The sequence below is a fragment of the Fusarium coffeatum genome, assembly GCF_003316985.1.
Source record: "Fusarium coffeatum strain FIESC_28 chromosome Unknown BRIP53273_contig_112, whole genome shotgun sequence".
Classification (NCBI taxonomy): Eukaryota; Fungi; Ascomycota; class Sordariomycetes; order Hypocreales; family Nectriaceae; genus Fusarium; species Fusarium coffeatum.
In genome coordinates this window covers 138,509-151,605 of record NW_022157905.1, presented here as the reverse complement: position 1 = coordinate 151,605, position 13,097 = coordinate 138,509, and the positions used below count along the sequence as shown (strand labels likewise).

General features: G+C 49.0%; 1 protein-coding gene across 1 annotated transcript; it reads left to right on the top strand.

Annotated features, from left to right (window-relative positions):
- Positions 1-12,380: 12,380 nt before the first annotated feature.
- On the top strand, positions 12,381-13,037 carry FIESC28_05202 (uncharacterized protein; the record flags this gene model as incomplete). Its single annotated transcript, XM_031159349.1, has 1 exon — positions 12,381-13,037. One exon carries the CDS (start codon positions 12,381-12,383, stop codon positions 13,035-13,037), a length of 657 nt encoding a protein of 218 aa, XP_031016587.1.
- Positions 13,038-13,097: the final 60 nt, after the last annotated feature.

The following is a 13,097-nucleotide window of genomic DNA, read 5'->3' as shown; positions in this document are numbered from 1 at the left end:
TAGTCTGGTTGTTCGTCAAGTGTGGTTCTCTCCTAGACGCAGCATAGCATAGCGTAGCGTAGCGTAGGGAGTAAGGGTAAGGTAGGAGGAGTAGGGGTGTCCGTCGGGTCTAGTCCCACAAATACCTGGTAGCCCCGTCCATTCCCAATGGTACTTGGTTGCAGCACCTGAGCGCCCACTATCCGCAAGTACTTTTTAGTGGACTAGGACGTCTCCTTCCCTGGAGTGATGCCCTGGATCATACTCCATGGATGGGCTGCTGGCTGGACTGCCACTGGCTTAATGGAGCCATGGCAGACAGAGTCCCTCTCCTCTCTCACTCACGCACTCACTTTCAGTCTCAGACAAGACATTGCACACGCACACCCGCCCGGCCGTCCCTGGGTAGGCCAGGCTGCGCGCCGTGTGGTACTAGCCGAACATGTATTGCGATACCTATTATTTCCCAAACAATTCCACACAAAGCCTGGTACCACGGGCATGGCAATTCTCAGCCCGTCATGTCGCGAGCCTTTGCTAGACCTGCTCTTACGGACTAGACCAGGGCCATCGTGGCGCTCTCCAGCTGACACCGCACCCAGCGACAACCCCCGGTTTCCGTGAGGTGAGGTGAGGTGCTTTGCCTTTCTCTGCCCTGTGTTAGCTGCTATTATTATGATTACCGTACACCCCCAGCCAGGCCAGGATCTCATCGCTATCACCCACCCCTCTCTCACTTCACTTGACTTCACTTCCACTGCCGCTAAAACCCTCAAGTTTCCTCCACTCATCCCCAAGCAAGCTTCAATGGGGACCAAGCCCGCTAGATAGCGGAGTCTTGGGTGCTGGAACCTACCATTCACCCACTGCAGTTTAAGCCCCCCAGGCAACTCGATGGAGCATCGATTTCGAGCAAAGTCGCCCCTGGAACGCCCTAGGGGTCGCCCGGTCGGTGCCGTGCTTGACGCCGGGCTCTGAGCGGGCTTGACGGGGCTCGAAGGACCGAGGGCGGCGGGACTTGCGAAGGGATACCCAGACTACGTTGCGGTATTGAATTCATACATGGATAGTGAGATGGAGATATGAAAATCGAAATGATGGCGAATTTGCTGCGGGATACCAATGCGGTGGCTGATGAGCGATCTGTCCCTGAGAGTGCATCCGAATTCGACTTACACACCCTTATGCACGATTGGATTCCTTCCAAGCCATCCACGAAGCTGGGGCTTGTATGAAAGATCCCTGAAGGTGTCGTTCGGTACAGTGTAAGAGGAGGTTTTCACAAACACATTCGTTGTGGAGTACTAACCATTAATAAAAGTTCATTGGCCACATCGGTTCAGGATTGGCACAAAGCTTCCCATTCATCGGTTGTGGACGGATACAGTAAGTTACAGTGCTGCGATTATTTGTCTGATCAAGGCGTAAAGCCTTGAAGCTGTCAAACTCGAACTGAATTCAACACAGCCTATCTATCTCGGCCGTGTCGTATCTTCGCTTGTCCAACAACTTTTGGTGGTGTGTTGGAACCTTCAAATACTTACCATACCTGTACAAGCGGTGCAACTCTACGGCCACTTTGGATTGTCTTCTCATGAGCCATCCATCAATCATGAGTCTGAACCTCAACCCATGAGGAGCCATGAGATGAGCCATGCCGCGGTGCTTACTCCACTTTGTCTTTCCCTGCTAGGAACGTGAAAGCGTAAGTGTAAGTGTCGGCCGCGTGTAAGAAATCACCAGGTTATTCCTTCTGCCCTGTTGATACATATGTACTGTACTGTCTTTGCTTTGCATCTTTGTGCTATGCTGTGCAGCCTATGCTATGCTTTCCGGGCTGGCCTAGGCCATGTTCCTAATAGATGAGGCGCCAACCATCAGTACGCTACTAAACAAAATTAGTTATTACCGTTCAGGACAATGAAGAGGAGAAACGCACCAGAATGTCCGGTATGAGGATGGAGCGAGCGAAACAAGGCCCCAGCTTGAATGAATGAATGGATGAATGAATGAACGAATAACGTTGGGCGACTAAATCAAGCAAAGCTGTCATGTCCCCGACAAGCCGTCCGTTCCACTCACAGGGTAGCAGAAAACTTGAGATCTAGATTGGGAGTGCAGAAAATAAATGAGCAGACACTTCATACGAGTCTCAGGGAGTCAGAAGAATTGACCCCTAGAGGCATAAGAGACGAAATAACTTGGTCGCATTATGCTGGCTTAGACTGGCAGTTAGGCGACTTTATTTTGGTGGCCTAAGCCATAGAGGACAATTCTTCTGTTACCCACCTGACGAGACAGCGGGAGTTGACGGAACAATATCGTTTCTTGTATTGTTGAAGTCAACTTTTCTGCTACTTCAAGGGTCCTCCCAGTGGGAGCAGCATGCATTCGCCGAGAGGCGCTGCAAATCCGTGCCGCTCCTTTGACTATTAACGGATAAAGCGACTCTCACCAACTTTGTCACCCGGTATGCAAGCGCCGTGTTTTCAACATCCTTCCTTTTTACTTCAATCTCGAGTCCTCATGACATTCTGAGACAGGGCGATGAGCATGAGGACCTTTGGCGTACGAATTTGATAGTGTAGCACTGGGCCTTCTACTGCACACTCACGCAACCAGCGGAGATCACTGGGAACCAGCGTCTCTTCGGCACGCTTGTTAGCTCTTCCGGATCCTTGGTATCCATAGTGCTGAGTCGTAATTCGTTTCTTACAGTGCCTGCCCGCTAAATCAAAATTCTTTCCAAGTGGAACAAGGGCGCGCAATTCGCCTTATCAACCATCGAAGAAAATAGCACGTAGTTTGAAGCCACCGTCTGGCCCCATCCGATAACCTGGCAGTGAACGGTGGGAATCCCTGCCGCTACGGGCATCTTCCCTCGCCCTGAGGTGCAGCGCCATGCACCCATGGTACGGAGCCAGGAGCCCAGCCCGTCATCACACTTCCAACAAAGAGGCTAGGGATGATGATCTAAAAACTTAACCGGGGCAACCCAGGGTCTAGCCAGTTGACGACAGCAAATCTGCATCTCGCAACCACAAGCTGTGTCAGCCAGCCCAAGACAATACCGGTACGTCCGCGCCAAGTAAAGTAGTCGAGCCTCAAGTCGTAGCACTCAGCAATTAACACATGGTCCAAGACGGGTTGGTTGCCTTTCGACAAAGTCCTTGTTAAGTTGGTGCAAGTACTGTACATGTTTCGGACCTCACATGGCATCTTGCAATGTAAAATGTGTTGGTTTCGCCGAGACCAAAGGTACCTTTGCGAGAAAGAGGAAGAAAGGGAAAAAGAAAAGCCTTTCAAGTTGTGATGTCGTGATGGGAAAGAGGCTTGTTGCCGTTAGAAAGCAAGTCAGTCGTGCACAAAGCCTGTCACTGCATTCCGTTGGCTGTAACCTTGTTTAGCCAAAACCATCCGGCGTGCCCAACAGGGACCAAAAGGACATGGACAAACCTTGGTTGCATACAGGCTGGTGGACAAAATTGGCGTGTCTATTGCAATTTCGTACAGAGGCCAAGAAAGACATTTACCAAGGTAACCAGCCTGATTAATCTCTGCGTATGGGGTACTTGCATCTGAACTCAACAATGTTTGGTGTGTAATCCGCAATAAACCGAAGAGTTTTGTTCTTGGTTGTGCTGTGTCCGAGACTCTCGAGCTGCTGTCTTACACTCTTGCCGACCATCGAATATGATGTATCGACTGATGCGTTGGATAGACTTTTTGATTCATTATTTTACGTGTTGACATTAGTCCAGGAGCCTTCAGCAACGCTATGATGGCGTTCAATAATTACATCGTATTCTTGGATTCAGGCACGGATCTAGCAAATGAGTTCAGATGCAAGCAAGAGACAAGCGCAGACACAGTATGTCAGTAATTATACCACTTACTCGCAGGGCAGGAACCTTCCATGAATTCACCGCTAATGAGAGCCCCAGTATATGATAAGGGAACGACTCGTTTGTCTTGTATTGTCTTGTCTTTTCTTTTTCCTCACCCGTAGTGTCCAGACGACATCTCCGGCTGCTCGGACAACTTGCCCAAGTACGGTATATACAAAGCCTATAGCGAGCTGGCTGGACTGTGATCAGCAGTCATTGGCGAAATCGAATACGTACGCATTTAGGCTTGGTACAGTACAGATGTTGGATGTTTCTCGTACCTGTCCTGTCTTGTCTCCTTTGGCCGTCTCGTATGTACCGCCAAACCATGCCGCCGCAGCCTGCTTTCCTCGTATGTGCGTGGGCGTAAAACTTACGAAAGGGATGGGGAAGTGGGTGCATTGATGACCACTTGAGTACGGGTAATCAATCTAGAAAATGTGAACAAATCAGCACGGTACGAGACGCTGTGACAAGTCATCCAGCCAATCACAGTGAGGTCTTGATGGCAGGGAGCATAACCTAACCTTGGAGGTGACTGACCCTTGCTTTCCAATTTTCTCGCTTTGGCGCACAGGACGGACTTGAGCGCAGGGATGATTGGTTATTTGTTTAAAGGAGTGAATTGATCCATGTGGGTGTAATGTGATGGATACATACATCATGAGACAGGCAGAGAGAGAAAGCAGGCAGGCAGGATGAAAGGCAATTGCTTTGCCTATACCAGAGTAGCTGAACGTGTAATCTAACGTCAGGCAGCTACCCAGATAGGCAAGGCAAGACAAGGCAGGAGAAAAGAGATAATATCGCAATTCACAGGAACGACCCCCCGTTCTCTTAGAAGCACCCTACCTGAATAAGCTCAGGGACTCGCTCGATAAACGTTCTGTAGTTATCCATTCTACAAAAATAGATGCAGGTTTTGATATTGGTGATTATAACCCAGCACCCGTTTCCCAGTCCCATTCTTAATAAGGAGGATACACGAATCAGTCAATCGTGTTCGCCCACAAGAAAGAAATAATGTATTATTACAAGTCTCTCAAGTCCAGGTCGTCTCCTTGAACTCTGGGACCCGAGAGAAGGTGACCATGGGACCGCTAAGCCAAGCAACTAGAGAAGGTAGTAAGGGGACCGGAGTTGAGAATTGGTCGATCCTGCCCCTCGAGTTCAGTTCTGCAGCGACATTTGATGCATAACTATCCGCAGGTACCTTCGGCCTAGCGTGGGCGAGCAAGCATATAATAAACAGAAGAATCGTTGGCAGTCGGTGTAAGAAGAACTATTGGATTTTGGTATGCGTCAACCCTTTAGAGATCGACATTGAGAACCCTGGTCAGGCCGACGAGGAAGGAAAGCAGACGGTGTTGCTACCTTCCTTGGAGAGTCTGGAATCCCTGGCTGGGTAAGTATAGAAACTGGAAGGAACGGGGGCTCATCTCATCTGGATTAAAGTTGCTGTAATTGGTCAGAGCATTGGCAATTGCAATTCTCAATGTGAACATGGAAGGAAACATCAAATCCAAGACACCGGCACTTTCCCACTTGTGTCGTTGGTTTCCGTCTAACCATCCCTAGCAGCCCGCTGTACTGTACCGCAGTTCACTAGACCTACTAAGGGTACCTGGACATTCCATCCTCCATCAAACCCCCATCTGTTTGTTACCCCCCAGTCGGTCTTCTTTTTCTCACTCTCGAATCACTACCCCAAGGTGGCCCACTATGACTAGGTATCTCAAGCCCACTTGGAACTCATTACAAATGCTCTTGAGATGATAGTCCTGACATCGTCATATTTAGGTCCATTCTTGCATCAAATCCTGCGGTGTGAAACAATTTGATTGTCACCCGCACAGAGAAGCTCTCGGCCAAGCCTGTTACATCCAAGAATGGGACCGAATTGCAAAGAGAGCCTCCTAGTTCGTGTTGAACATGGAAGCCAATCACATGCCATAGCTATATCAATTGCAGAGCTTGTGGCAAACCCAGAACACAGACGCACCGCACCGCCAATGCAAATATGGTGGGGTCCCGGGCAGTGGTTCTGACTTGGGTTTGGCCCATTTTGCTTTGTTGCTGTGCATTTGCTTTGCTTGCTTCATCTGTACTCAACAGAAGACAAGCGACAGACAAGGGGGCTCGATCCCTGATGTCTATACCAGGCTTGGCTGGTCCGTTGCTCCTTCCTCTCCGCTGCATCCGCCATCATCGTCGCCGTCGTCGTTGACCGCAGGCCTCGATGACATATGCTAATAATGTCGGTTCCCCGGCCTTGCTGCTGTTGGCTGCTGGTGAGCATTTGTTCGTATTGGAGGGGTGGGGTTGAAGACATGCCATTTTAGCCAAACCCCAACTACAACTACAGTTGAGCGACCAGCATCTTTCGGATACACATTTTGACATACGCCAAAGCCTCATGTGCTCCGCCATCAGCGGTGCAAACAGTTGGCAGGGAGCTTGATGTGGATGCTGAAGGCTTGGTTATGCGGCCCTTCTGCTGAGTCTCACAAGGTAATCTAACCGTCACAAAAGATCATGCTTTGAGACAGCAACCAAGGGCTTTTGCCAACTAATTACACTTGTCTTTGTGTTGCCCAATCGTCAACGGGTATCATTATTTGGACCTGAGAACTTCCTAGGCTTCACGTCTTTAGACCATCCCAAGCAGGCGTTGATCGACTTCAGAGGCTAATGTTCTATTCCCACCAGCCGCATATTCACCATCAAACACCGGATCAAGGCGCCATCTGACCTGACGATATTAGCGACCTGGGCACTATTAAACGACCATCACCACTTCTCACAACTAGACATCGCTGGTCCGGGTGCCGTCCTGGCGCTTCCACAATCGAAAAGTTTACTACCTTGCGAATTCCAAATGGGCCGCGAAGCCGTGTGACACCATAAGCTTTATTGCAGACAAAGAATGTCCCAAAGCATATCACTTCATTAGGCATGTAATCCGCCCGCCCACGGCTACAAAATTCGCCCCGAATATGCATCCACACGTCTACGACATTCAATCACACCATTGCTATGATACGGCATTTCAACTTGTCGGGCACTGATTGAATGATCACACCCGTAGGTCGCACGCGCAGCACTTGGTGGCTCGCCAGTAGGCAAATGGGGCCAGCTTTTGAGCGGTTATTAACATAAATGCCTCCCCTATCCCGATATCTTGGTCTCGTTGTCCGCTTCAGAGATCACTCATCAAATATTCAAAACAGGTCGTTTCATGGTGCACCAACCGGTTGGTAGCGTCGCATATTGAGCTTCCATTGGTTCATTTACTCCCCTTAAGTTTACCGACACAACTTTCACGGTCCCAAGGTATACATACATACTGTAGTGTTTAATCCTCGCTGCTGCTATCAGAACCAGCCACTGGGCCTCAAATGAGAGACTTCCGATCTGGCTGGGCTAGTTCCGCCATCTTTATCTGCGGCCCAACCCCATTAATGATGGGCCTAATAAAGGCCAAATGTCGATGAGTGATGATGCACGGTTAGTCAATCAAAGCCACTCGAGGCAGATTGCAGCTGTTTGGGGCGGAGAAGCATTTTACAAAACACCCGATGCTTGAATGGACACCGGTCCGGAGGTTTACCTATATCAACATAGCTAACATGGCATGGAGGGATCATCACACCTCCTAACGAAATAAAGATGATGCTCTTCCAATGGATCAACAAGTGACTCGGAATTCGTAAGAACAGGGTTTCTCTTGACCCCTTGTTCAGCCGAATAACGAGGCCAAGCTAATACCAGCATCGTGTTCCGTGATGCGAGCTTTGGGTTCAGCGTGGAGAGACAAGTCTGATCCACTTGACACTTTACCTTTGATAGCAATCTACATGCTCTCAGGCCATGTAGCCCATATCACTCACCCACTCGGCGCCCACGCCCTTGGACATGCGCGATACTGATTCAAGTGTGAGGAATTTGTGATGCAGGGATGTCCAGGCCTGGGCGAAATCCCACGCTTACAGCCCCCATCAGTTGTCCTCTGATGGGCTGTAAGTCGTCGTGCCATCCTACGTACATGACCGAGATAAAATGTCCAGGGTGGCTCGTCCCTGCTTCACTATTGATTGACATCAATCTCTTGGTGGTCAAAAACGGCACTGATCTGGCTCGGACGCTTCCTTCTGCGCCGTCTTGGCGTTGTCCGTTTGAATACTCGGATCACTGCTATGTATGGGACAAAATCACAAATTTACAACAACGCATTTGCCATCACCGGGTGGCGATATCGGAAGCCTGTTGGTGATCCATGGCCTCTTCATGTTGACACTCATTTCAATCGGCACGGCGTCCATCGTGATCTGGCGATTTGAACTTTCTTATTAGCATTGAAACATTATCAGCCTCGTAGCTTGGCTCTCGCCCTTTGCATGATTTTGACGATGGGGGTTGGTTTAAACAATATTATGGGGGGGTTTGCTAGAAAGAGTGAACTGGCAGCTTTATCGTAGCTGGAACGATGTAGAAACATGCATCAGTATCAGCTTTGGCGGTTAAGAACCGACGAATATCATGCTCGCTACCACAGGGTAGGTAACATGGTTGTCAGATAACCCTGGCCATCTCATTTGTGACCCAATCGGAAGACACAAAGTTTTGGAGTTCAACTGGTCATGATGCCCCTCCCCCTCGATATGACTTTGCATCTTGAGTTTCAGGCCCATGTTCTGTTCAACGATGGAATAACGAAGTGATGATCAGCGAAGACATCGGCTTGATAGTGATAGATTCGACACAGCTCGTGAATACCAACATGTGGTCATCCTTGTCCAAGCCACCCTTGGCTAGATGAACAAAGGCGTTTAAAGCCATGTCAACCCCTCTTCAAAACTTGAGATTGGCAAACTTCTACATACAGTTGGCCGCAACTGTTGCCTTGGCTAACTCTACGGAGTTCAGGCAAGCCACCGAGGTTCCCAAGGGAGTCAGTCTGCACTCTGCACTCTGCATTCTGTATCCAAGTCGAGGAGAAGTCTGAGGAGGGAGGGAGGCCCATGCAAGCACTTAACGCGCGGCGCGTTTAGCCGGCGTTAGACGGGGAGACTGACGCCATGATCCGGGGCCCTTTTTCTTCCTTTAACCTCCCTTTGTCGCTGATCTATTCTGATCTGATCACGTCTTGGTTTTACGCCCCCCCTTGAATCATGTTTCGTTGGGGGGCAGACGGTGCTATAATTCACTACCTATGCTCTTTTCTCTACAGTACGAATCCTGGACTTTTGATTTGCTCTGCTCTGTCTGTGGGGCGCACCCTGTCTTCACATTCAGTAGTACTGTCTCGTCCCGAGCTGAACTGAGATCAGGCTTGAGCTTGGGCTTAACTTAGCCAGGTCAGGTCAGGTCAGGTCAGGGTTAATGCTGATGCGGATGCAGGATTATCTTTGTTGTCTCGTGTGCCTATGTTTCTAAAACAACAGATGCATGCAACGCACGACTCGCAATATCGGAACGTGCTCATTTCAGGCCGCCCCCTCATCATGAGACCTCGTCATCGAAAAGATTGCTGCTCGTCGTGCAGGACTCCTCTACTCCTCTCAAGTCTCGTGCTGGATGAGTGCATATCCATGTCTGAGAATTCACAACACCAAGTCAGCGACCGATCTTCGACTCACTTCATGCCTTTTGGGAACCACGCAACCGATACGGTTGTGTTTCGTTATCTTCTTTTGCTTTGTGTACTTGTCTCGGTTCGCCTTGGCTCGGATCATGGGATTATCTGACTGCATATGGTCCTTGACTAAGCCAAGTGGCTTGCCGAGGCTTTGACAGCTTTTGACTTCAATAGACGCCGGATTGCGTATGCCCCTCATGCATATGTATGCGACGAAAGGAGAGAGGATGTCACCGTTGCGGTTGTTTGAGCCACCATCCCTTATTCCAGATTGAAATCTTCCTTGTTCATTGGGGTGACCATTGGATGATTCTGTCAGCACAAAGGTACTGACAAATGTATACCCTGAAGCCTGGTCCCAAGGCATAGCGAATGGAAGAGCCGTCACCCGGCCGCTGCAGCCTGGGGTTGCGATCGTGTAAAAGCTCGCCGGCTGCCTCTCGTTGACGACTTCCACATCATAGTGCACCTATGTCTACATGCCCAGACGGAACTTTGGTGCAGATATTCGCGGATGAATATGAAGTGGACGCAGGCTACATGAGTATTACCTGAAGAACCAGACACTCGTGATGTTATATGTGAGGTAACCTGTGTATATCTGCAAATTGACCGTCCGTTTAGTGGTTTGAGTTGAAAATTACGCCTACAAACTCACACGTTGAATTCAGCCGAAACGCCTGCTAATCTATCTGCTCACATCACAGCAAACGTTGTCACTCGGGCGACACTGCAGTCTATCGCTTCGACCCAGATACGATACTATAAACCCGCTCCAGTAGATATATCCACGGATGAGCAGTTGAGGCCAGTGGCGAGCTGCGTCGCTTCATTGTTTACTGTCTTCAATACCAAATCATGTTCGAATGGGCATCACGAACAGCTTCTGCAAGCGCCCTGAGGCTGGGCTTCTGAAGTGACAATGGGAATATCTTCATCAGCTGTCATAGGATGGAGAACCCGCCAACCGTGACCCGACCCCCAAAAAGCATATCATATTGCCCCGAGGCGATAAGTGTCGCGTACAAGCGAGCACTGGATATGTCGAAGTTATCCTATGAATATCTCCCGTGACAAGACAAAAGCACTGCCGGACATGAACCTGAACATACGGTCAACCACGATACCTATTGGCTGTGCCCAAAGCAAGACAAGAATGTACCTTGAGTCGTTTCTACACAAGGAAAACCCTAGAAGCCAGCTCGTCGACACCTTTCGAGTTCAGAGCAAGCCTGATTTATCGACGAGTGATATAGCAAAGGTAATGAGTCCAGGCCTTTCCTAGCCTGGTATCACTCGGATAGCTCTATGTGTTCGCACGATCTGGCTTGGTCTTCGAAAGACAACCTTTGTTATTGATGGTCGAATGTCAGTGTCTCGAAAGGCGAGCGAAGACTGCCCTGCGATGTATTGCGATACAAGTGGGATGTTCTATTCCGTACGATGTATCCAAATGATCGCAGGCCTGAATTGGGCATTGGTGCCTGTGAAGCTATCTGTTAGTGGCACAAGTCTCAACATGGCTGTCTCGCAGGAGGTGATCAAGTAAATCAAAACTCAGGGTGGTTTGTTCCGGTGCTCTATATAACCCATCTCAAACGATATTTAAGAGATGGAGAAACTGGGCGATGCATGTCTTGATGAGATGTAGGAACCCGTAGCACGTGTTACATGTCCGCCTTACAACAGGCTCACACAGAGACATACTGAAATGATATATACTATAAGACATTTGCAATAAGGTAGAGTAAGTGTATTGCGTTGTATGTATTGTGTTTATTACTGCCAACTCATCAATCTGCATATTACCGTCTAATTAGTTACTTGTCCTTGTCCCTGTACTTGTGTCTGTACCCCCAATAGCATCGTCTTGAAGACTAACAAATCACAAGATGGGACGAATGCCACAGAGTATCCAGTTTCACGTTCCTGTATTTTTTCCCTCAAGGTCGGGTCTTCGGCATGAACTGCATTTAGTGGAAACCTGGTGTGTGACGTCTTGATACAGGCCAGGGTCTGGGTTCTGGTACTGGATCTGGGTCTGGGCCTACCAGGGTCTTCTTTATGTACACAGATTCTGTACGTTAATGTTGAGGCTTGGACGGATAGATACAGAGAAGAGGCCTCTTTGCTTCCGAATTAACCGTATGAAATCCTTCTCATCCTGTTGGAACAGAGGAGATGAGTTCCGGAAGTCTAAAGGTTACATGCGTATTCTATATTAGAGGGACAATCAGGACTTGATTTGGCTCCCCGTATTCTCCCCGCATAAGTTAACTAACTTAAGCGGTTTCTAAGTTAGGAGCAACGTTGAGTCTGAGAGATCTACATACACAGACTTGTCCAAGCCACTGACTGACTGAACCCGTATTCATAAACCGCTCGTTGTTCCCAACATATTCTTCCCAACCGCAGTTCCTTAGACGTCAAGTCTGAGTGAATTCATAATCTGTTCTCAACACCAAATCTTCCTCATTGTGATATCTCCGCGGTGTTCCCGTTTACTTCCTACGTCATACCTTTCAACTAGGACATCCCTGTTCTTAGTCAAGTTCATTATCTTGCCTGCAAAAGTGTCTGTCTGCCAGAACAGATAGTTGGTTTTTTTTAACTAATTCGTGGGTCTGGCCATTCGAATTCCTCGTGAGAAATCGCCCTGGCCGAGGACTCATTCTTTACAGTCCTGGTCCTTGTTCAACGAAATATTTTCCCTCCACTTTGGCCTCAGATTGCCGAAGACCTGAAAACGAAACCCAATCGGGCATTAAAAAGAGAAAGAGTTGGGCCACAAATTGAATCCCATATAATCAAACACTCGAAACTTCAGCAGAGTTGTAATTGCACTTCTTTCGATACACTAGCGAGTCTTGGCCAAGATGCAGCGCTCTGGCTCGTTCGAGAGGCGCAGTTCTATCAATCGGAGACCATCGCCAAGTCCTTCACCAATTCCTACGCCATCATCTAGAACTCGAACACCTTCGCCTTCTCGCGGTCGACCTCGAGGTAGCAAACCTCCTTCACGACCAGTCTCACGTTCGAAATCTCGGGGACGGTCCTCTTCACGCTCAAGTTCACACTCGCCATCTCGCCGCAAGAAGCGTAGCGATGACCATCACCATCATCATGGTCTTTTCAAAACGACCGCTGGTCTGCTAGCAGGAATTGGCGTTGCTACCGTGATAGCCCATAAGGTCTGGCCAAAGGGAGTTCTGCACGGTGATCATGAAGACTGGGAGCATTCTTCTGCCAAGCATGACAGGAAACCAACACGTCGTCGTCGCTCACCTGAGAATGCTGAGCGTGTGTATGAGCGCACTACAAGACGGCATGGTGATGTTGTCTATCAAGAAGAGGTCAGCCGCAGACGGCCTCAAGGTTATGAGAGAATGCCACAGGAGCATGTAAGAATACGACATCATACTGAACGGTTTCCGTATCCTCCTGATGACTATTATGTTCAGGAGCAGCCTTTCTATCCTGCCGAACGCAGAAGGACTGTTGCTCAGCCTGCTCATTATCCTCCTCAGTGGTGATACACTGATGGAGACGAGGAATTTATGATTTACTTACGTTGATATGATCTTTGTTTATGT